The sequence below is a fragment of the Dipodomys merriami genome, unplaced genomic scaffold (assembly GCF_024711535.1).
Source record: "Dipodomys merriami isolate MVZ:Mamm:240054 unplaced genomic scaffold, mDipMer1.0.p SCAF_156, whole genome shotgun sequence".
Taxonomy (NCBI): domain Eukaryota; kingdom Metazoa; phylum Chordata; class Mammalia; order Rodentia; family Heteromyidae; genus Dipodomys; species Dipodomys merriami.
Genome location: NW_027202893.1, coordinates 2797808 through 2822728, shown reverse-complemented (window position 1 = coordinate 2822728; position 24921 = coordinate 2797808). Strand labels below are relative to the sequence as shown.

The following is a 24921-nucleotide window of genomic DNA, read 5'->3' as shown; positions in this document are numbered from 1 at the left end:
TTCAGGAGGCTGAGATCTAAGGATCACAGTTCAAAGCCAGCCTGGGCAAGAAAGTCCATGAGACTCTTATCTCCAATAAACCACTCGAAAACCGGAAGTGGTACTGTGGCTCAAGTGGTAGAGAGCTCACCTTTAGCTGAAGAGTGCAAGGACAGTGCCCAGGCCCAGAGTTCAAGCCCCACAACCGACCCCCCCCCCAAAAAAAAAAAAATCCTCCCAGAATGAAGGAAAAGTATTAGGCTGTGTGCCAGTAGCTTACCCTTGTTATCCTAGCTACTCAGGAGGCTAAGATCTGAGGATCACAGTTCAAACCAGCCCAGGCAGGAAAGTCCATGAGATACTGACCTCCAGGTAACTACCAAAAAACTGGAAGTGGAGCTATGGCTCAAAATAGTAGAGTGCTAAGCCTTGAGCATGAAAGCTCAGGTACAGTGCCCAGTTCAAGCCCCAGGACTCTCATACACACACACACACACACACACACACACACACACACACACACACAATCATGCAGGTAAGCCTTATGGTTTATGGTATATATCATAGGTATATACCTTATGGTTTATACCTGAAATCCCACTACTGAAGAAGCTGAGTTCAAGGCCAGCCAGCCTGAACTACATAGCTAGATTATGTCTCAGGAGAGCAGGATGTGAGAATAAATATCTTAAGGAAAAAAATTTTAAGTATATTGAACCAAGTAAAAATGAAATAGGACACTGTTGGCTCATGCCTGTAATCCTAGTTACTTAGGAGGCTAAAAACAGGAGGATCCCAGTTCAAGGCCAGCTCAAACAAAGTTTACAAGACCCCTTCTTGAACAGTAGACGGTGCAGCAGCATACACCTGTTATTCTGTAGGAAACAGATTAGGAGCACTGAAGTTCCCTAGGCTAGCCCCAGGTAGAAAAGTCTATGAGAACCCATCTCAGTGGAAGAAGCACCTCTGTCATCCTAGCTACAGAAAAAAGAAGCTTAAAAATTAAGTGAATTGGCTAGGTGGTGGTTCACACCGTAATTCTAGCTGCTCTGGAGGCTGAGAGCTGAGGATCATGGTTCAAAGCCAGCCCACACAGGAAAGTCCGTGAGACTCTTTAATTAGCCACCAGAAAACGAATTGGTGCTGTGGCTCAAAGAGGTAGAGCACTAGCCTTGAGTAAAAAAGAGCTCAGAGGGGCTAGGAAGGTAGCTCAGTGGTAGAGTGTTTGCCTTGCATGCATGAGGCCCTGGATTAGATTCCTTGGAACTAGATAAGCAGAAAAAGTGCGAAGTGGCGCTGTGGCTCAAGTGGTAGAGCGCTAGCCTTGAGCTGAAGAGCTGGGGGACAACACCCAGGCCCAGAGTTCAGGCACCACTACCAAAAAACAAAGAGCCAGTACCTAAGCCTTGAGTTCAGTCCCACAACAACAAAAGAAATAGGTGAATTGCAGTCCAGGCCTTCACCTGAGCAGGAAATGGATGTGGCAGAAGGGAGAGAGATAGAGGAGGTAAGACTGAGTAGGATATATTGCAAATGAGTGGAAATGTAACAGTGAAATCCCTCCCTGTATAACTAATGTAAGCTAATTTTTAAAAAAGCTTCAATGGTAGAGTGCTTGCCTAACAAGTGTAAGGCCCTGACTTCAAACCCCAGAACCACCAGGTAAAGAAAGCTACATAAGCCGGGCGCTGGTGGCTCACGCCTGTAATCCTAGCTACTCAGGAGGCTGAGATCTGAGGATCGAGGTTCAAAGCCAGCCCAGGCAGGAGAGACCGTGAGACTCCTATCTCCAATAAACCACCAGAAAACCGGAAGTGGCGCTGTAGCTCAAGTGGTAGAGTGCTCGCCTTGAGCTGAAGAGCTGAGGGACAGCTCCCAGGCCCAGAGTTCAAGCCCCACGACCGACAAAAAAAAAAAAAAAAAAAGAAAAAAAGAAAGCTACATAACAGAATTAACCATTAAACAGATAAAACAGTGCTGAAGAAAATTATAGCACTAAATATATGTATATTGTTAAAAAGCCTGTCAATGATCTGAATCTGTATTAGAAAAATGATAGCATAGGCAAAGCCCTATCTCCAGCAACACCAAAAAGAAGCCTGTGAAGGAGGAAAAGAAACAAAGTAGCAAGAATGTGAAAGGAAATAAAAAGAATCAACAAATCAATGAAGCTTACTTTAAAAATAGACAAAAATAATTGAAGAGCTCCTTCTTTGAAAAAAATAAAATAGGCAAACTACTAGCAAAACAATGAAAAGACAACTTATCAGTCCAAGAAATGAAACATGCTATCACTATAGACCTTGCAAATGAACGACACACAAATTTAAAACAAAATGGCCTAAACTCTTGAAAAACAAACTAAGGTGAAATAAGTAAGTTGAATAGCACATGTTTACAGCCCAGAGGGGGGAACTGATTCAGGTTTTAAAGCATCGGCTGAGACGCTCCTATTCTAATCCCAGGGTCTCACTCCTTTTCAATAGACTCCATCAGAATTTAGACCTGCTGAATTAAGGTCCAGAAATAAATCCTGTACCTTACTCTCAGTTTTGTGGGTTGTTTTTTTTTTCAGGATTGGGGGGTCCTCTAAAATAAAGAGGCCTGTAGGCTTTCATACTTGGTGATTAACTGCACTCAGCCCTTTATTGTGAATACACTGATTGCTCCCAGAAATAGTCATCCAATATCACTGTCTTTATAAAACCTGATAGGATATCAAACCTGAAATACTTTCGTACTGACATTCCATTCTGCCTTCTCCACTCAGCACTAATGAAAGTTGAAATAATTACACTGATCTGTTGTCAGTGCCCAGACCTGGCTGGCAGTTCAGGAGTCCTCATTCCCAGCTGGCCAGCAGGTAATTCCACTTTTAAAATCTCACTTTAGAGTCTGCTTCCTCAAAGAGCTGGGGATTCAGCTCAGTGAAAGAACATTTGCCTGGAAAGTGAAAGGCCTTGGGTCCAGTCCTCAGCTCTGGAAAAAATAAAAAGTCAAAATTTGACTATCTGCAAGGTGCCAGTGGCTCATGCCTGTAATCCTAGCTACTCAGGAGGTTGAGATCTGAGGAAAAGTCCCTGCAAGACTCTTTATCTCCAATTGACAACACAAGAACAAAAACAACCAGAAGTGGAGCTGTGGCTTAAAGGGGCTGAGCACTAGCTTTGAGCAGCATCCAGCCCTGAGTTCAAGCCCCACAACCAACAACAAAAAATAATCTCCTTAGCACTGATGGTTGCCAGGATGGGTTCCTTGAGAAACATATTGAAATAGAAATTTGAGTAAAAGAAGTTGATTAGAAGTCAACTCAGCAAATGAACTAAGACAGGACAAGGCAGAAAGATGCTGAACTATGTGCTCTTGCAGAGTTGTCCCCACACTGAGGAAGGAAAGCAGATCTCTGCTCTTCCATACTGACCAGGAGCAGCATGGTGAATGGTTTTCAGTGGAGGGTGATACTGGAAGGGGCTCAGCTAACAGAGCCAGAATTCCCAGCTGCCCTGAGGTTGATTGGCGGGGGAGGAAGGAGGGGTCACAGACAAGTGTTCCAGTCCTGAAAGGCAACATCTGAATGGACATCATGCCACCCACTCTAGATCCTTTTTCTTTCTTTTCTTTTTCTTTTTTGTCGGTCATAGGGCTAGAACTCTGCTTTGGTGCTGTCCCTCAGTTCTTCACTCAAGATGAGCACTCTACTTCTTGTACCACAGAACCACTTCCAGTTTTCTGGTGGTTTATTGGAGATGATTCTCATGGATTTTGCTGCCCAGGCTGGTTTTGAACCACAATCCTTAGATCTCAGCTTCCTGAGTAGCTAGGATTACGGGCGTGAGCCACCAGCAAGCACCCAGCCACTCTAGATCCTTTAAACATAACATCATTTTATACGTTTCCCCAAGGTCAGCTGCAGACAGCTCTCCCTTCCAGCTGGCACAGCATCTCACGGGTTACTTCCCTGGTAAAAGCTCAAGCAGCTGAGGAGAATGAATCATACAGTAGTATACTCCAAACCTTTTATTATACATCAGGCCTGATGTTGGAATAACCCTTGAAAACAAGTGGAATATTCAGTAGCCGGCCGCTGGTGGCTCACACCTGTAATCCTAGCTACTCAGGAGGCTGACATCTGTGGATCGAGGTTCAAAGCCAGCCCAGGCAGGAAAGTCTGTGAGACTCTTATCTCCAATTAATCACCAGAAAACTGGAAGTGGTGTCGTGGCTCAATGGTAGAGCACTCGCCTTGAGCTGAAGAGCTCAGGAACAGCCCGGGCCCAGAGTTCAAGTCCCACGACCGACAAAAACTAAAAAAAAAAAAAACTAGTGTGTGTGTGTGTGTGTGTGTGTGTGTGTGTTTCATGTGCAATAAAGATATGAAAAAAAAATCCTCTTTTCTGGGAAGGGATGTGAAGGGTAAACAAAGGAGGAGGCTGCAATGCTTGATAATAAATGTACTCATTATCTTGCCCATGTAATTGTAACCCCTCTGTACAGTATGTTCACAATACAAAATAAAAATTAAGAAAAAAATCCTCTTTTACAACCCAGAACTCATTGATCAGTATGAGTTTTGGTCTGTGTAAGAAGGAATATGATTCCTACAATAGTTTGAAGAGATGGAGGTATTGATATCCATTCAGGTTGGCTCTAAAAATAAAAGCATAGCTTAGGTTTCTGAGAATTCATAAGTATTCCAGTTTTCTTGTGATAACATGAAGATGAAAATAGAACAAAGAATGGGCTCTGTGGTGAGCCGTGGCATGGCCCTGTATTCAAACAAAAAAAAACTGTGAAAAAAGAATATGCTAGATTCTAGAACTTTCTACCCTAGCAATGTAGACATGTATGCCTACTTCCTATTCTCAGCCCTGTTTCCTCTTTACTTCCTCTGCTCCTTCCCATTCAGTCCTACAACAGGCACTCTCCAAGTGGTGGGACAGTGTCCACAAGAGGGCAGTAGAGGCCAGCCAGCCAGACAGTGCCCTGCTTTTTATATGCTTCGGTTTCTCACCCTGAGAATGCACCAGACCCAGGTGACCTTCACTGCAAGTTCATGTAGAAGCTACTCTTCCAATTTTGGAGGGGAGGTCTCTGACAGAGAAGGTTCTGTAGGTTAGTTGGTGGCAAAGCTGGAACCTCATTCGTTCTGGCTTTGTTCCTGCATAGCAGCTCCAACATGAGCAATAGTTTCAAAGCAGCTCTGAATTCTTTTAAGTCTAGAAGTGAAATAGGGGGCTGCAGATGGGCCATAAGTGGTAGAGTGCTTGCCTAGAAAGTGTGAGGCCTTGAGTTCAAACTCCAGTTTTGAAAAAAAAAAAAAAAAGGTAAAAACATGAAACCTCTGCTGGGCATTGCTCCAAGAGGAGCAGGCAAAATCTGGCAGAAGGAAAAGACAGAAAAGGCCTGCTCTGAGTACTTGTCTACTTCTCTGAAACTGAATCCTGCCTGATAACACTATCAGGTGAGCAAAATAACCTCCTATTGGCCTATAATCCTAGCTACTCAGGAGACTGAGATCTGAGGATGGAGGTTCAAAACCAGCCCAGGCAGGAAAGTCTGTGAGACTTTGATTGCCAGTTAACCATCAGAAAACAGGAAGTGGCGCTGTGGCTCAAAGTGGTAGAGTGCTAGCCTTCAGCCAAAAAGCTCAGGGACAGTGCCCAGGCCCTGAGTTCAAGCCCTTTGAATAACCAAAAAAACGGAGAAAGACCACCACTGGTGGTAGACCACCATTACCCTTGACTCTGCTCTCCTTCCAGAGTTGTCCCTCCTGATCCTCCTTTTCAGCCATGTCTCCAGAGCCATAACCTGTGTGCATTCATTTCTGCATGTGCATCTCACAATCCCTACGCAGCCCACTGCACTGACTTTTGCCTTCTTCACCAAAGCTATTCATGTAACTATCACCCATGACCAACTGCAAACTCCATGGAAGCCTTGCGTCTAAAGTCATACCCGCTCCTGCATTTCTCCTGCCCACTTCTGTTTTAGTAAATAACCCCATCATTACTTGCCCACAGAATCTAGATTCCCTTGTAACTACTTCACATTTCAAATCACAAGTCCTGTGAATTACTCCTCCTAAAGATGTCTAGAATCTCTATCTCCTTGTTATTTTTTATTTTTTGCCAGTCCTGGGACTTGAACTCAGGTTCTAGCCTCTGTCCCTGAGCCTCTCTGTCCTCAAGGTTAGCGCTCTTATCACTTGAGCCACTCCTGGCTTTTTCTGTTTACTGGAGATAAGAGTCTCAGGGACTTTCCTGCCCAGGCTGGCTTTGAACCATGATCCTCAGATTTCAGCCTCCTGTGTAGCTAGGATTAAAGGCATAAGTCACTGATGCCCAACTCCATTTCCTACTTTTGTGCCACTGCATAGATCCAGACTTCATCCTACAGTTCCCAATTTCACATCCATCTACCCATCCATCCAGTCATCCAGCAAATGTGTACTGAACAGCTGTGCCAGATGCTGTTGTAGGTGCCAACCATGCGATGCTGAACATGCCTGACAAGGCCTGCCCTCCTTGGAGCTCACAAGATTTGGCCACAGGCAGAGACAACCAAATAAATGAAATAATATCTGGGAATGCTATGAAGAAAATAGAACTGGATGTTGTGATAGAAAACAGCTGGGGGGAAAGCATACTTTAGTATTTTTTAAATGTCTGGGGGAGGCTGGATCTCTAGGGGAGAACTCTCTGAGACGGAGACACACAGGCATCTAGGACATGTTTCAGCTGCAGTACTCAATTTCCCAGCTTTCCTTAACAGGTGCTTGCACAGTTCTGTTCACGATGTCTGTGAAAGCCACTGGGGTGGAGGGCTGTGCTGGGTTCTTTTTCTAGAAAAGAAAGACAAGCATGCTGGCACAGTACCTTCCTGGTCCTACGGCTCCTCCCCTAAGATAAAGGAGGAAAACATCAGAGATGCAGGCCCCAAACCAGCGCCAGCAGCTGCCCTCTTCAGACCTGCTGAGAGAGAAAAGCAGCCCCTCTTGATGGGGTTTTCTCTTCCTCTCATCACACCACCCACTAGCCCTGGGGAAACCTGGGGGAAAGAACAGGAAGAGAGTTCAAAACCTCTGAAATGGGAACTACGTTGGCCTATGTGAAGAACAGAAGACCAGTGAGTGCGGCTGGCATGGGGAGGGAAGAAGTTCATGAGGCAGGAGGCACCCTGGAATCTGAATTTTCAGTTCCTGGAGGACAGGAACTTCCTTCTTCCTTTTGTCCCTGTCTGGGTCTCTGTTGTGCCCAGGGTGGGCCACATGACCGTAGTTTGGCCCATGGGATGTAGGTAAGAAGGACTTCCAAGTAAATATTCTTCCATGATGAAAAGGGACAGTCAGCTGATACGGCTCTTTCTCCATCTCCTGCCTGAAATGCCGAAATGACACCTGGGATTACCACCAAGAGGCGCAGGCAAAGTCTGGCAGTAGGCAAAGACAGAAAAGGCTACATCTCTGAAACTGAATCCTGCATCTTAACACTATCAGGTGAACAAAATAACCTCCTATTTGCTTATATCATTGTAAACTGGGTTCATGTTACTTGCAGTTAAATACATTCTCAGCTGACATCAGGCCAGAGGTAAGAGGAGGAGGAGCTAGTATTCACCCTCACATTTACTGCTTCTGGTCTTAAGCTCCAGGAATCACATCCCACATCAGAAAGTGCAAACTGTCATACATTCTCTTTCTTAATAATTCAAAATTTATCTGGCCCTGGTGGTTCACACTTGAAATCCTAGCTGAAAGCTGAGGATTTTAGTTCAAAGTCATCCCAGGCAGGAAAGTTCGTTTAAGACTCTCATTTCCAATTAACTACCAAAAAGCCAGAAGTAGAGCTGTGGCTCAAGTGGTAGAGTGCTAGCCTTGAGCAAAAAGAAAGATCAGAGCCAGCGCCCAGGTCCTGAGTTCAAGTCCCAGGACCGGCACAAAAAAAGAAAAAATAAATAAAATTTTTCCTAGAACTTCCCACCCCCTAAATTCTTCTATCCATAGCTTATCAACTAAAAGCTGTGGGAGGCTGAAAAATCAGGAAATGTCATTGCCATTGCTAGATCAATAAGATATATTACATCAATATGATCTAGTAATAAGGCCTAGATCAAATAGGATCTACCACATGAGGCTGAGCTTTATACTGCTTTCAACAAGTCTGCAGTTCTGTGAGGAAGATGAGCAGCTAGGAGTTCTGTGCCCAGTAGAATGGGAGAAAGTGGGGGTATTGTCACCCCAGATCTGTCTGGAAACCCTTTCCTGCCCATCAGATGCCAGTTTCTCTGAGATTGCCATCACTCCCCACCCAAACCTGGCACTCATCTTCCCCCTATATTACACACCTGCTCCCATTTCAGGTATCGAATTGTATTACAGCAATTGATGTATGCATTCATTACGCATGCATTCATTCTCTCTCCCCAGATGTTTACTGAACACTGGCTCTTTACCAGATACTGCTAAGTGCCAGGAATTAAGCAGAGATCAAGTCAGATCTTTAGGTTTGAACCCTGCCCTGATGAAGTTTTCAGTCTAATAAAGCAGACAAGATTATGGAAAGGAAGAAGCTCATCTCCCAGCCCATATACAACCCTACTCTTACAACCTAGGCTAGCAGCTCACACCAAGAAGCACTAGGAACATTAAATCCATTCTTTTCTCAAGAAGGCTTCAAAGTACATTATTTCAGGGCTGGTGCTGGTGGTTTAGGCCTGTAATCCTAGATCCTTGAATCTCAGCCTCCTGAGTACAGGAGCTGGGGCAGAAAGTCCGTGAGCTTCTTACCTCCAATGAACTTCCAAAAGTTGAGCTGTGGCTCAAGCCTTGAACAAAAAAGCTCAGGAATAGAATGCTCAGGATCTGAGTTCAAGCTCAGGACCAGCACACACACACACAACACACAAACACACACACAAAGTTACATTAAGAGAAATGCTAGATTTCCACCATTGTGTCATACATTCAAACTTGAACCCTGCCCCTGCTGCTGCAGGTCTATTTTCCCAGGAAAGGATATACAAGTGTGGTAACGTAACCCTTTACTCACATCCCAGGTTCTTAGTGGCTGTTCAGAATGCTTTAATTTTCGTTTTTCTCTTTTTTTTTGGAGACATCTATACAGGCTGGCCTCGAACTCACAGTCTTCCTTCCTCTACCTCCCAAGTACTGGGATTACAGGATGTGTGGGGGTTTTTTGCTAAAGGTTTTGCTTGGATTTTTCTAAACCACGGTATCTCATTCTCAGTGCTCAGAGCTGCCAAAGTGCAATTCTGAAAGCTATTAAAATAACTTTTCCGGATCCTATTCCATAGTTTATTGTTTTAACAGTAGTTTTAATAGTTCTTTAAGTGCCCTGTTTTGGTGCCCTTTCCACTACCGCAGATGATGGCAGCTGGGAACAAGGCAGGCAGAGACAAGGGAAATCAAAATAATACAACCTCTGCTTTGGTCTGTGCTCCTGTTGCCATAGTGATGTTGACAAGGAACACACAGGTGAGAGGCGCTTTTTATATTGTGGAGGCCAGAGAGGGAGATACATACATACATACCACAAGCCTTGTAGGGCTGAAAAGGACTTCAGGAGGCCATCTGGTGCATTCTTCTGCCTCTCAGTTAAAAATCAAATGGACAGCTTGTACCTAAAAATCCTCAAGAACAAAGTCCACCCCCCTTTTAAAGTCCCCTGCCAAGCTCCTATTTCACAATATTCAGACCCCAGTGGGTGCTCAATGTCTCATCTCAATCTCTTGTGATGGCCTCCGGCCTCCTCCTCTCACTATACCGCTTCCATAGAAATCAGTTGATCGTTGCTTGCGCTCTATCTATCCAGTTGCCCTGGCACTGACATACTGAAATGTGGACTTTCAGCTCCTGCCCCACCATGACCAGCTGTGGTCCCAGCCCAGGCCTAGACCCTGGGAGGGAGGGAGCGGCTGGTGTGGGAACAGCCCTTTCCACCAGGGCTGAGAACCAGAACCACAGGCCTCCTCCCGCCCCCAGTGAAAGAAACACAGCTGAGAGCAGAAAGGTCTAGTTTTAATGAGATTTTAAAAGCCTTTGAGACAGCAGAGCCCAAGGCAGTTTGAAAACCCACACGAACAGCAACAGGGCTCTCGAGCTGTCAGGTGACCCTGCAAAACAGAAATGGGTCTGCTAAGTCAGGAGTGTGTCCTTTTCCTACCTCACATCCAAAAAGTGAAAGAAAAAAAAAAAATCCCAGATTTCACAAGTTTCAGTAGTCATCCTGCTTGAAAAGCAGCTGTGGCGACCTTCATGACACAACCTGGGCTTGGTTTTTGTTGTTGTTGTTTGTTGTTTTCTTGTCCTGGTACTATAGCTTGAGGACTTGGGCTCTGTTTCTTAGCTTTTACATTCAAGGCTGGCACGCTTAAGCCAGAGTTCTACTTAGGGCTTTTTCCTGAGAAGCTAAGGTTACAGATGTGAGCCACTGGCACCTGACAGCACAGCCTGGTTTAAAGATGGAGTAGAACCGGGCGCCGGTGGCTCACGCCTGTATGCCTAGCTACTCAGGAGGCTGAGATCTGAGAACCGTAGTTCAAAGCCAGCCTGGGCAGGGAATTCTGTGAGACTTGTCTCCAATTAACCACCAGAAAATCAGAAATGGCGCTGTGGCTCAAGTGGTAGAGCGCTCACCTTGAGCTGAAGAGCACCCAGGCCCCATGACCAACACACACACACACACACACACACACACACACACACACACACACACACACACACACACACACACACACACACACACACACACACACACACACACACAGTATCCAATCCAAAATGCACGGAAAGTAAGTGCTCCATTCCCAGCCCCGGGGTGGTAGGGAAGGTCTCCTGCAGGAGCAGACTTGGTGCTAAGGACCCCTCCCCATCTCTTTGCTGCTTTCTCCCTGTTTCCTTCCACTCTTTTCCCTCTAACTGGTTCACTAGGTGGAAGGCTCCTGTCACTAATATGCTAGGCCAACTTAAGGCATCTCACAGTGCCGAATTCCCCGAAACCGTGGCAGGGAGACAGCGCGCGGGCGCTAAGCTCTCCAGCTCCTCTCGGCCTTTCTCTGCTTGCTCTCCTCCTCGTTCCCTAGACCAAAATGCAGGATGAAGCCGCCTCCCCAGCTGAGTGGGGCTAGCACCCACCCGAGGCTCGTTCTGGCTGGTCTCTCCCAACAGCTGAGCGTCAGGATTTTGCTAATTAAGTTGCTTTCTTGTCTTTAATTAGCTGCGTGTGAATCTTGTTGGGAAGTCTTGGATCCGTGAAATAGTCTGGGATAAAAATCAAAAAAAAAAAAAAAAAAAAAAAAAGAAGAAGAAGAAATCATTTATACTAAAGTGGAAAAGACTGGAGGGACACAGCTTACTTTGGGGATAGGCTGCTGGAGGGACCCCTGCCGTACAGTGTCTGTGAGCAAGCAAGCCCTCACTGCAAGTCCCTAGGCCACTGTCGTTGCTCGAGGGCTCCAATCCCCAGGGAGGGTGGACCGATGCCCACAGCCATTTGCTCCTTGTCTGCTGACACTCAGGGCGGTCTCAGAAGGCTCAGAGAGTCTCTCAGTTTTCTGCTCCGGGCCCATCTTGAGGCGCAAAGAAATGCCAAGTGTTATTCTCGTTTTCACTGGGCTTGCCAGCGCCTGTCTCTGAGAACACCCTCTCTGAGGAGAGCCAGACTCCGCAGGATGACGACAGAAGAGGGCTTTCTACCCCGGCAGCATGTGAGTCACAGGCTGCATCTGCTGTGTAGCAAAGACGTACTTAGATTTCGCTCCCAAACATTGGAGAACGTGACCTGCTTGCAGGGTTAACTGCTGGAGAAATGGCCCAGCTCAGGTTCCAGTCCTGCTAAATACCACTGACCTTAAGCCACCTCAGGGCAACCAAGTCCATTAGAGTCACCTGGGGGACCTTTAAAGCTATGGATACTGGGCCCCGCCCCCCAGACTCATTAAATAAAAATATCTCTAGGGGTGGGGCCTGAGCATGGGCATGTTGTAAAAGCTCCCCAGGTGATTCTAATATGCAGCCACGGTCAGGCACCCCTGTGAGATCCCCAGGGAAGAGGGATGTGCCTGTCTTCCGTTGGGAATTTCAAAATTCTTACCAATCCTCACCAAGCGCAAGTTCTGTCTCCTTCCTTATCTGGCCTCATTTTGAGGAAATGACAGCAGAGCAATGAAGCCTTCTGAAAATAGCCCCCAGGGGGGACAGCTGTCAAAAGAGAAGGCCCCCCAGACCCCACGGGGAGGGTAGCCTGTCCAAGTCTCCATTCCCCATCTTACTCACCTGCAGCAAACTCCAGGACGTTGCCAGGTCTTTGCAGAAACATCTGTCTGCAAGAAAATAGTAAGAGAAAAGGTAGCAGTAAGTCAAGCTTCGAGGCAGGCTGTGGCTGCCGCTTGAATACTTGGATACTTCTCCGCCTGCCACCTGAGACCTCATCCTCAAAGCCAGCAATCCAGGGGATCTCAGACAAATGATGTTTCGTCAACCCATGTTCTCAGGTGCAAAACACCCAAGTAGAAATAAACCTAGGCCACGGATTATTTCATTTTAAAAAGCTATGCTGGCCAGGCACTGGTAGTTCATGCCTGTAATCCTAGTTACTCAGGAGGCTGAGGATTGTGGTTGGAAGCCAGCTCAGGCAGGAAAGGCTGAGACTCTTGTTTCCAATTAACTACTAAAAAAAAAAAGCCAGAAGTGGGGCTTTGGTTCAAAATGGTAGAATGCTAGCCTTGAGAGAAAAAGCTCAGAGCATGGAGTTCAAGCCCCACAGCTGGCAAAATAAAAAAGAAGGGGGGAAAATAAGCTATATTGTAGCCAGGTGGGGCTTGTCATTCATTCAAACGTTTTCACAGAACCCAAATCAAGCCAAGAGCACAAGGCAATCATGAAGAACCTCTGCCCAGGGCTGGGAAGGTGGCTCAGTGGTAGAGTGCTTGCCTTGCATGCCTGAGGCCCCGGGTTCGATTCCTCAGCACCACATAAGCAGAAAAAGCCGGAAGTGGCGCTGTGGCTCAAGTGGTAGAGCGCTCGCCTTGAGCTGAAGAGCTGAGGGACAGCGCCCAGGCCCAGAGTTCAGGTCCATGGCCGGCAAAAAAAAAAAAAAAAAAAAAAAAAAAAGAACCTCTGCCCATTCTTCAAAGGTTAAATATGCAACTCACAACATTCTGAGAAAGTTTAACTGTAAATTCTCACAGGGCAGGGGACAGAGAGCCAACAAACAAGGCTGAGAAGATGGACTTCAGGTGGTGATTAGCCCTGGGTACAGCAAGCAGACACAAAGATTAACACCTGAAGTCCCAAACTCACTCGGCTCACAGAAAATGTCTTAGAACCTATCAAGTTTTATGTTTCACAAAATATGTTCACTAATGTTATCTTGTTTTATAGCATCCTTGTAAAATGACAATTAGTATGTCCCTAGTTTACATATGAAGAAACCAAACCTTCAAAGGTTAATCAGTTACCCCAGTTCATAAAGACAACAAATAAAGAGAGGGCCCTGGTCTGTAACTCCAGGGTTAGTGCTTGCTACATATGTTGCTGGTCCACCAGCCCCACTTCACTCTTGGCCAGAGGCTCTGTGCCCAGGAAGCCCCAAGCTTCAATACCAGCGCCTTGCATTTGCTTCCCAAGCAGGGTACAGGTAGCTTGTGCCTGTAGTCCCAGCTACTCAAAGAGATTGAGACCTGGAGGATTGCAGTTAGAAATCAACCTGGGCAAAAAAATTTTGAAAGACTCCATCTCCAATGAATCAGCAAAATGTCAGACTAGAGGTATGGCTCAAGTGGTAGAGCACCAGCTGTGAGCAGAAGCAGAGCCTCATTACAGGCAAATGACTAGTTTGCTTTCCTTCTCCTTCATTTCAATTTGATTAAGTACAATTATGTGTAAATTAACTGCACAAAACATGAGGGGTTGGTCTGTTTCCTAAAATGCAATCTGACAGTACCTTAAATAAGTTACAGGCAAGTGAAAGAGAACAAGTAAGTTCCCCAAAACTTCCCTTTGCAACTGGCCCTGAGACATTGACAGCACACATTAGATTTATTTGGCAGGAGAGGGCTGAAGGACAAGAACATTCTAGATTCTGGAAAACAGCAAGAACCAAGGCCCAGAAATGGAAGAATATATTCTTCAGATTAAGACTTTCTTGAGATTAGCAACTAGGGATCCCCAGGATTACCTTTGATTGCCAGAGCCCAGAAGAACACTCAAAAGGTATCTGTGCTTCTACTCCATGAACTCAGAATGAGCACCAGAGCTCAGACTGGCTAGAGTCAGGGCAGGTTCAGGGAGCATGAAAAGTAAGGAAAAAGACAACAGGAGGGCTGGAGGTGGAGCTTGGAGGTAGAGTGTGGACTTTGCACACAAGAGTCCTTGGCTTTAATCTCCAACAATGCAAACACGAAAGACAATGGCTATAGATACATAGCATGTGGTATAGTCATACAAACACAGAAGTGAGAATGGAGGATCGACTATTAAGGAAGGCACCAAAGAGTACATATTATAAAACGTCCATTTCTCTAAAATGCAAAATGAATCTGTGCTATTAGCAATCTGAACAATGGCATCAGGCATGATGGTTCACACCTGTAATCCGCGCACTAAAGCTGAGTGAGGCAGGAGGATTGAGAGTTTCACATCCACCTAGGCTACATGATGAGACCCTCTCTGAAACAAACAAAAAAGGGGTCACAAAGCGGGAGCTGGTGGCTCCCACCTGTAGCTACAGCTACTTAAAAGGCTGGGACCTGAGGATCATGGTTTAAAACCACCACCTGTAGGAAAGTTCACAAGACTCTTCTTTTTTTGTTTTTTCTTTTTTTTTGTTGTTGGTCATGGGGCTTGAACTCTGGGCCTGGGTGCTGTCCCTCAGCTCTTCAGCTCAAGGCGAGCGCTCTACCGCTTCAGCTACAGCGTCACTTCTGGTTTTCTGGTGGTTTATTGGAGACAAGAGTCTCACGGTCTTTCCTGCCTGGGCTGGCTTTGAACCATGATCCTCAGATCTCAGCCTCCTGAGTAGCTAGGATTACAGGCGTGAAGCCACTAGTGCCTGGCACAAGACTCTTCTTATCTCCAACTGACCACCAAAAAGTCAGAAGTGGAGCTATGGCTCAAGAGTGCTAGCCTTGAGCAAAAAATGCTTAGGGACTGTGCCCAGGCCCTGAGTTCAAGCCCCAGGACCAGCATACACGCTGGTCAGAATGGGTCTGAGGTAAGATCTAATTTCTTCACCTGGATGCTAGAGCCACAAGCACAGGAAAGTCCATCCAGCTTAGAATCTGTCACAGAGAAGTATATTTCAAAGGCAATTTTTGTAACAAGAAAAAAGATGTATGGGCTGGGAAGGTGGCTCAGTGGTAGAGCACTTGCCTTGCATGCCTGAGGCCCTGGGTTCGACTCCTCAGGACCACATAAGCAAAAAGAAAAAGCCGGAAGTGGCACTGTGGCTCAAGTGGTAGAGTGCTAGCCTTGACCTGAAGAGCTGAGGGACAGAGCCCAGGCCCAGAGTTCAAGCCCCACGACCGGACCCCAAAAAAAAGAAAAGAAAAGAAAAAAGATGTCGGGGCTGGGAAGGTGGCTCAGTGGTAGAGTGCTTGCCTTGCATGCATGAGGCCCTGGGTTCGATTCCTCAGCACCACATAAGCAAAAAGCCGGAAGTGGCACTGTGGCTCAGGTGGTAGAGCGCTAGCCTTGAGCTAAAGAGCTGAGGGACAGCGCCCAGGTCCAGAGTTCAGGCCCCACGACCGGACCCAAAAAAAAAAAAAAAGAAAAAAGATGTAGACCTACTGAAGATTTTTTTTCAGCCAAGTAATTATATGGCTGCTGCCATGATTTAGTATTTGCATAATTGGGTATTTACAAAAAAAACAACAACTAAGTCTTTCTATAATTTCACATCTCCAGACCCAAACCCAAGATTTCTGGGTGGCTAAAATAAGTATGATCCCTATTCTTTTAATTTCTCAGGTCCAAAGTTGAAGGTATTAAGAATTGTATGCATAGTATTTCTGTGACAGATCAAAGGGCCATGGCTGAATGGCCATAAGTCTCTAGGATCGAAACTCAAGAAGAAAATTCACTTTTCATTAAAAATGGTACAAAACTTCTCAAGGAGTCCAGAGCAGAGACCTGCAGGACAGACACAGGCATGCTGCCCAGAGCCCTGCTCTGTCTGCTTCTCTTCACAGGAAGGACTGGTGAAGTAGCCAGTCCAATGCTAGGCTGATTCTGGCTCATTCTAGTAGCACTCAAAGCAAATAATAATAGCACCAAACAAGCAAGCAAAGTAACTCCTCATACTTCAAACATTAGCCCTCGCCATCCCAGAGAAATGCCCAGGGGGGCCAGAATTCCATTTAGGAGAGCTGCAGGGACAGCAAAAAGAAAAGCCTGGCCTGCCTCATCTTGGAGATGGGGGTAGTAAGGAAGGTAGGGAGGCACCGGCGGCTAGGCTCATTATATCCAGCCTCCTCTAGGAAATGTTGTCCTCGAGGACAACAGAGAAACAGAACAGGGCCACAGGGACACAGGATTCAGACATGGCCTCTTCTTTTTTTTTTTTTGGTCCGGTCGTGGGGCCTGAACTCTGGGCCTGGGCGCTGTCCCTCAGCTCTTCAGCTCAAGGCTAGCGCTCTACCCCTTGAGCCACAGCGCCACTTCCGGCTTTTTTTTTTTTAATGTGGTGCTGAGGAATCGAACCCAGGGCCTCAGGCATGCAAGGCAAGCTCTCTACCACTGAGCCACCTTCCCAGCCCAGACATGGCCTCTTCATTCACCTTTCTATGTTCTTTCTAATCCCAGTTGTTAGTGAACAATGCAAATGGAAATATAATTTGAGCTTTTAACATTTATCCCCAGTCTCTTAGCTGGAACCCTTACTTAGACCACAAGCTCCCAGCGTGGAAAGGATGACACTCTTTACTTCCTTTAAGTTCTTGTTTTTGTTTTTTGGGTCCGGTCATGGGGCCTGAACTCTGGGCCTGGGCGCTGTCCCTCAGCTCTTCAGCTCAAGGCTAGCGCTCTACCACTTGAGCCACAACACCACTTCCGGCTTTTTTCTTTTTGCTTATGTGGTACTAAGGAATTGAACCCAGGGCCTCATGCATGCAAGGCAAGCGCTCTACCACTGAGCCACCTTCCCAGCCCTCTTCCCTTTAGAAGAAAAGGTACAAAAGTAATGACTTGACCCCCTCGTGTGACACTATCAGATGACTCCTAAAACTTTTTTTTCTTTTTTTAATGTCGTGGGGCTTGAACTGTCGGCCTGGGCACTGTCCCTCAGCTCTTTAGGTCATGGCTAGCACTCTACCAATTGAGCCACAGAGCTGCTTTCGGTTTTCTGGTGGTTACTTGGAGGTAAGAGTCTCACAGACTTTCCTGCCCTAGCTGGCTTTGAACCACCATCCTCAGATCTCAGCCTCCTGAGTAGCTAGGATTACAGGAATGAGCCACCAGCACCCAGCTTACTCCTAAAACTTTTACCCAAGCCTTATTCCTAGTACCAAGGAACCCAGCTTCACAGAGGAACTAGATACGATTTTGTTGTGTTTTGTTTTTTCTGATGTCTCCCCATCAGTTCTATAAGCCTCATGCACCTAAGAGAAAATTCCAAAATATAAAATCTGAGGCTCGAACCTAGATCCTCATGCATGCTAGACAAGTATTTTGCCACTTGGGTCTCCGTTGGATCTGCACAACATGGTAGAAAGAACCAGGGTTTAGGGGCTGGGAAGGTGGCTCAGTGGTAGAGCACTTGCCTTGCATGCATGAGGCCCTGGGTTCAATTCCTCAGCACCACATAAGCAAAAAGAAAAAAGCCGGAAGTGGCACTGTGGCTCAAGTGGTAGAGCACTAGCCTTGAGCTGAAGAGCTGAGGGACAGCGCCCAGGCCCAGAGTTCAGGCCCCACAACCGGACCAAAAAAAAAAAAAGAACCAGGGTTTGAATCATAGGTCAATAACTTGAAAAAGATACTTCATATCTCTTTTTTTTTTTTTTTTGGTTGGTCGTGGAGCTTGAACTCTGGGCTTGGGCACTGTCCTTGCGCTCTTCAGCTCAAGGCAAGTGCTCTATCTCTTGAGCCATACCATCACTTCCGGTTTTCTAGTGTTTTATTGGAGATAAGAGTCTCATGGATTTTCCTGCCCGTGCTGGCTTTGAACCACGATCCTCTGATCTCAGCCTCCTGAGTAGCTAGGATTACAGGCGTGAGCCACCGGCACCCGGCACTTCATATCTCTTGAGTTTAATGTGTTTCACCTGTAAAACGGAAATGATAATTACCTTTTTAAAAATCTTTCATAGAGTTTCTGGGAAAACCAACAACAACAAAAATGTTATCAAGACATCCCACACTATATGGGCACTGGGACACACACATGGCTTCACCAGCTTGAAGCTTTGGACCAGTAACAGAAGCAGAAGATTGACAACACAATTACAATACACTGTGATGACTGCTGATGTAGGGAAACAAAGCAAAGCCTGGAAATGGAAGGCATTATTATTATTTAAACCTTCCCTTGCTGACTTGTCTATAACAAAACAGTATGAGCAAGCTCTGTTGTTTGCACCCATGGTTGCGCCATGATTTATTTTTCCTTCAATTCTTTTGTCTGATGTCCCTTTAGATTTTTTCATTCAAGCCAAGTAGTAAGTTGAAATGTTGTGTGGGGGAGGGAAAGAGATACTCCAGGAGATACTGGAATGGCCTCTCTCTCTCTGTCTCTGTCTCTCTGTCTCTGTCACTCTGTCTCTCTGTCTCTCTGTCTCTCTCTGTCTCTCTGTCTCTGTCTCTGTCTCTCTGTCTCTGTCTCTGTCTCTCTGTCTCTGTCTCTGTCTCTGTCTCTGTCTCTGTCTCTGTCTCTCTCTCTCTCTCTCTCTCTCTCTCTCGGCTTAAGAAATGGCTTGTGGGTTGGGGCTGGGAAGGTGGCTCAGTGGTAGAGCGCTTGCCTTGCATGCATGAGGCCCTAGGTTCAATTCCTCAGTACCACATAAGCAAAAAGAAAAAAGCCGGAAGTGGCACTGTGGCTCAAGTGGTATAGCGCTAGCCTTGAGCTGAAGAGCTGAGGGACAGTGCCCAGGCTGAATTCAAACCCCACAACTGACAAGAAAGAAAGAAAGAAAGAAAGAAAGAAAGAAAGAAAGAAAGAAAGAAAGAAAGAAAGAAAGAAAGAAAGAAAGAAAGAAAGGCAAGCCAGGCGCCAGTGGCTCACGCCTGTAATCCTAGCTACTCAGGGGACTGAGATCTGAGGATCACAGTTCAAAGCCAGCCCAGGCAACAAAGTCCATGAGACTCTTATTTCCAATAAACTACTCAGAAAAAGCCAAAAGTGGCACTGTGGCTCAAGTGGTAGAGTGTCAGCCTTGATCACAAAGAGACTCAGGGACAGTGCCCAGGCCTAAGTTCAAGCCTCAGGACCAAGAAAAAAAAAGGGGAGGGGAGAGGTGGGGGGAGACAGAGAGAGAGCATCCAATCCTTGAGTTTTCTACAATGCTCTCAGTAGGGAAGAGCCAGACATGTGATTTTTTTCTTAAATTTCTACTAAGGATCTTGAGCTCCTCTGGCTGAGAGCAGTATTCTGTATCTATTGGCTACTTGGGTTTCCCAAAGTCAAATTCCCTTTTCCATTCCCTCTTCCAAGTGTCATATGGTACACATTTATTTTCACAGTTAAAGTAAATGAGCATTAATATTTTAACTGTATTATTAACTGAATTTAGAGATAACTGAAGGAAATCTTTAAGGTATACTGAACTATGATCCTCAGATCTCAGCCTCCTGAGTACCTAGGATTACAGGCTTAGGCCACGGGCATCCAGCTTAAGAATTTTAGAGATAAAATAAAGTTAGACAAACTCTCTTGTAAGAAAAAGTTCGTCTTAGGATATTTTCGAACTTTTAAGAAGGTAGAAGCAATAGGGAATGTATGAAGAAAAGGGACACTCCTATTCATCGATCTATAGCAAGACCCAGGAAGTTTTCCACTAGTTGCACAAGGTCAGTCTGGAAAGTCACCTACCTGAAGAAGCCATTTAGGAGCAACTCCACTTCTTTATGGGTCCTCAGGTACTTTTCATTTGCAAGCCGAGTCTGGATCTGGAGCAAGAGCCAAGGGTCACCCACCGCTCCACGAAGGGACAGACCCAGTTCAACCCCAGAGGTGTGAAAGGCCGGGGAAACAACCTCCATGGGTAACCTCGACCTTTCCCCAGGGTGCTTGTAAACGGAAGCCGCCCAAGTCCCGTGTGTGTACAGAGATTCGACATCTTCCGGCTGCTTCCTGTTAGGGCTTAGGGAACTTATTATTAAGGCCATTAAAACCTTGTTTGTATCTGAACAGATGAATCTGGCACTCATTTCTTCCCATTTCTCCAGAAGGAACCCTACTTTAAATCTTGCCTTTTTAAGCGCCCGTGGCTCTGTTCAGGACCCCAGAAACCCCCAAATCCTCTCCGGAACCCCTTCACCAGGGGTGGGCTCCTGCTCCCCTCCCCTCGGGGGCCCTTCGCTCCGTCGGGGGCGGGGCGGGGGGGAATCCCGCCCTGGGGAGCTGCACTTTTCACTGTCGGAGGAAGGCATGAAGGCTCGGACCACGCACCTTGATTTTCCGAAGCTCCTCGGTCTGCTCCTGGCTCAGAGCCCCAGGGTCCGGCCCCAGCAGGCCGCCCTCCAGCCCATCCATCTTGCTTCGGTCGTCAAGGCGACAGGCGCGCGAGCTGAGCGGGCCCCGCCCCCTGCCCCGGGCCCTGCCCCCGGCCCGCCCCCTACCCCGGGCCCCGCCCCAAGCCCCGCCCAGGCCCGCCCCAAGCCCCGCCCTCTCCAGAGAAAGGAAAGAAACCTGTCCTGGAAAGGGAGCGGGAGCTGCAGCTAGAGCTAACTTGAGGGGCGAAGACGTGGTGTCGCGCGGGGGCAGGCGTCTCCAAACGATCTTCATTCCTGGATTTGAAGACTTACTTTTTTTTTAAACTAACTTAATTGTAGGTGAAATGAACCTTTCTCCTTGACTCAAATAGTATTAAATCGGATAGAAAAAGATCTCTAAGGGAGGCTCTCCCAAAGTCCAGTTCCTAACAGGCCCAAGTTGGAGGAAGTCTGGTCCTAGTGGAAGAGAAAGGGAAAGGGAAGCATAGAAACGGTGGAACAAAGCGTGAACTAATTCAGCGATGATACTCACTAGAGACTATGTTGGAAATGAACTATGCAACTTGGGAGGAGGAGGGGAGTCAGGAGGGAAAAAAACTGGGAGAAAATGAGGTGGGGTGACACTGCTCAGAAAGAAATTGGGAATGTGGCTCAGTGGTAGAGTGCTTGCCTAGCATGTATGAAGCCCTGGGTTCAATTCCTCAACACCACGTACACAGAAAAAGCCCAGAATGGTGCTGTGGCTCAAGTGGTAGAGTGCTAGCCTTGAGCAAAAAGCAGCTCGGGGACAGTGCTCAGGCCCTGAGTTCAAACCCCAAGACTGGCCAAAAGAAAAAAAAAAGAAAGAAATGTACTCAATACCTGACTTATATAACTGTAGCCCCTCTGTACATCACCTTTAAATAAAAATTAAAATAAACCTAAAAAAAGAAAAAAAGAAAGGAACCCAAGCTTGTTCCCTAGCCACTGGCCAGAAGCCAGCCCTTCCATCTGTCCTGTACACACTTGACATTGAAGTCTGGGATTCTTAACAAGCATGAAAGTACCCCAGAGCATGGGGTGAGCCGAGATCTGCAAAGGAAAGAACATTCTTGGACTCTGGATGCCGGAAAGGACCCGTGGGACATTTTGGCAGAATTTCCCCTCTTGGACTGACTTATGTAGATTAATTTTCTTTTCACCCTGGGTTCCTCATAAATTCTAAATGATTTCTCCCACTCCCGATTGAATAAGGGAGGAGAAATGGAATTGGTCTTCAAGATTTGTTCTTGTAGTATCTGATTAAGAAGGGTAAGTGAAACATAAAGCCACAGAGCTGAAAATAGCTGCCTGGAAAGGGCAGGAGCCTGTCTGTAAACACACACACACACACACACACACACACACACACACACACACACACACACACACACACACACACACACACACACACACACACAGCTTCCACACCCACAGAGATGATGCCCAGCAGAGGCTTTCTGAGAGGCTGGAGACAAAAACCCTGCAGGAGAGGCTGTCTTTTCAGACTGGTGCACAACTGCTCCAGAAGCTCGTCCTCAGGCCACAGAGGGATTCTTAGTGGGCTGCCCCTAACATTTCCCAGCAAAGACAGAAGAGCCACAGAAATGTTGGGAGAGGGCTTTAAACCTCGTCTCAGAAACCTCATCAGGGTTAGTGATCATTTTGATTGGTAGTCCATTTTTTTAGGGGCGAAAGTTAATACAGTGAGAGGAAGATAAGCTACCATCTGTCCAAAGTGCAATGTTTTCCAACAGGAACAGAGGTTAACCAGAGGTGATCGTTCCTATTGGCCAAGACCTGCCTCTTGTCACCCTCCCCCAGAGCTTCACTAGCCAGGATGATCCCAAGCCACCTATTGCTCATTGTTTTGTTGTTTTGTTTGGTTTTGTGTTGTTGTGTAGTTTCTTTCTTCTGGTACCAACATTTGAACTCAGCCTTGCACTTTCTCAGCTGGCACCTTCACCACTTGAGCTACACTTTTAGCTCAGCGTTTTGCTAATTATTTTGTGGATGGGAATCTGAAGGACTTTTCTGCCTGGTCTGGCTTCGAATAACCATCCGCCAGATCTCAGCCTCCAAATGTAGCAAAGATTATCTAGGTGTGGGCCTCTGGCTCCAAGCCCATTGCTTTTCATGCTTGAAACATGGCTGTTGAGTGTTACATAGATTAGACATGTAAAATAAATCCTGAATCTTGAAGACTTGGCATAAAAAATAATGTAAAATAGCTGAACACTTTTAAGTTGATTATATGTAGAAATCGTATTTGAGTTAGAACAGACTAAATAAAAAATTTTTTGTTAAATATTTTTGTTATTATAAAGATGATATATAGAGGGGCCATTTCATAAGTCAGGTAATGAGAACATTTCTTTTGGGACAATGTCATCCCTTCCTTCTCTCTAAAATACTTTTTTTTTTGTCATGAAGCTTGAACTCTGGGCCTGGGTACTGTCCCTCTGCTCTTCAGGTCAAGGCTAGTGCTCTACCACTTGAGCCACAGCGCCACTTCCAGTTTTCTGAGTGGTTTATTGGATATGAGTCTCACAGACTTTCCTGCCTGGGCTGGCTCTGAACCGCAATCCTCAGATCTCAGCCTCCTGAATAGCTAGGATTATGGGCGCACGCCACCAGCACCCAACTATAATATATTTTTAAAAGTAATTTCATTTGTTTCTTTTTACTTCTTTAATGTAACTACTAGAAAAATATTTTTTTGGGGGGGTCCGGTCGTGGGGCCTGAACTCTGGGCCTGGGCGCTGTCCCTCAGCTCTTCAGCTCAAGGCGAGCGCTCTACCACTTGAGCCACAGCGCCACTTCTGGCTTTTTTCTTTTTGCTTATGTGGTGCTGAGGAATTGAACCCAGGGCCTCAGGCATGCAAGGCAAGTGCTCTACCACTGAGCCATCTTCCCAGCCACACTAGAAAAATATTAAATTATATATGTGTTCGGCATTTAGACAGCACTGGAGTCTAGACAAGCAGACCTACATATACAAACCCACACAACATACACACAGATAAATCTCTTTATCTTCCCCATGCATAAAAACATTGTTAAATCTTCCTGCTAGTTTGTAATCTTCTTGTGCATTGAGAATCCACCAAGGCTTTCCTGACTGATCACATTGTGTGCCCAAGGCTGTGTGTGTGTGTGTGTGTGTGTGTGTGTGTGTGTGTGTTACTGACCTTTGAACTCAGGGTCTTGTGCTTACTTAGTTGGTACTCTGCCACTTGAGCCACACCTCTAGCCCTGTTTTTTGCTGGTTATTTTGCAGATGGAGTCTAGTGAGGTTTCTGCCTGGTCTGGTTTCAAATAGCCATCCTCTAGCTCTCAGCCTCCTAAGTAGCTAGGATTACAGACATGAACCACCAGTGTTTGCTTAACAGCATCTCAGGGTTCATGATTATCTATTGTGTTTTCCTCTCCCACCTCCCCACTTGAGGTCAGGGAGGTTATATAATCAATTCTTTGTACGCTCTTATCCATTCTGCTACTGATCTCCTCATTCTCTGTTCAATCTCACAAGCCACACTGTCCACACATACCAACACATTTCTCCCTTTTTCAAAAATACCCCAGTTATCTGACATTTTTCACTGCCTATGATTCTAAAACCAGGAACAAAGATCTCCTTTATAAAGTCAACAGTCTTTTTTTTTGGGGGGGGGGCGGTCCAGTCGTGGGGCCTGAACTCTGGGCCTGGGCGCTATCCCTCAGCTCTTCAGCTCAAGGCTAGCGCTTGAGCCACAGTGCCACTTCCAGCTTTTTGCTTTTTGCTTATGTGGTGCTGAGGAATCGAACCCAGGGCCTCATGCATGCAAGGCAAGTGCTCTACCACTGAGTCACCTTCCCAGCCCAACAGTCTTTTTTTATGCTTTGACTGAAGAAGGAAAAGGTGAGCTTGGGAGTGGAGGGCAGAGTTTAAGTATCTTGGAGGAATTAGGACTTGAAGCTTTATTTCCTCCAGAGAGAAACTGACCACAAAGGATGTCTGAGTCAAGAGGTTCCCCCCCTCCCCGCCCCACTCTTTACTTCCTATCCCCTGGCCCTGAAAGAACATCTGTTACTCAAGCAGGAAGGTCTGAAGGGAGCGCCCTTTCTCCCCGCTAAATCCCTGATGCTCCTCTCACTTTGCCACCTCGATCTGGGACTGAAAAAGGAAAGACTGGAGCTATTTCCTTGCTAGCAGTTATCTCCACAATTACTGACTGGGAGGAGGAGTGCGAGGAGTTCATTGAAATTCATTTCTGTAAATG

The 24921-nt window shown here is 46.3% G+C and overlaps 1 protein-coding gene and 1 non-coding gene across 5 annotated transcripts; one reads left to right on the top strand and one right to left on the bottom strand.

Moving 5' to 3' along the window:
* Window positions 1-4451: 4451 nt before the first annotated feature.
* On the top strand, window positions 4452-4573 carry LOC138827528 (small nucleolar RNA SNORA40). Its single transcript, XR_011372107.1, has one exon. It is a non-coding gene; the product is annotated as a small nucleolar RNA SNORA40 (small nucleolar RNA).
* Window positions 4574-9994: 5421 nt separating this feature from the next.
* On the bottom strand, window positions 9995-20694 carry LOC138827434 (RIIa domain-containing protein 1-like). Of its 4 annotated transcripts, XM_070022923.1 has the most exons (6): window positions 20598-20694; window positions 20019-20095; window positions 12272-12318; window positions 12090-12170; window positions 11389-11565; window positions 11171-11257 (listed from the first exon to the last, which is right to left on the bottom strand). In XM_070022923.1, the coding sequence occupies exons 1-4, from the start codon at window positions 20679-20681 to the stop codon at window positions 12124-12126; spliced, it is 255 nt and encodes an 84-aa protein (XP_069879024.1). In that variant the 5' UTR covers window positions 20682-20694; the 3' UTR covers window positions 11171-11257; window positions 11389-11565; window positions 12090-12123. The 4 variants fall into 4 exon arrangements, with proteins under 4 accessions (XP_069879022.1, XP_069879024.1, XP_069879023.1 ...); XM_070022921.1 differs by lacking the exons at window positions 11389-11565; window positions 12090-12170 and adding an exon at window positions 9995-10110 and having other exon boundaries at window positions 11132-11257; XM_070022922.1 differs by lacking the exon at window positions 11389-11565.
* Window positions 20695-24921: the final 4227 nt, after the last annotated feature.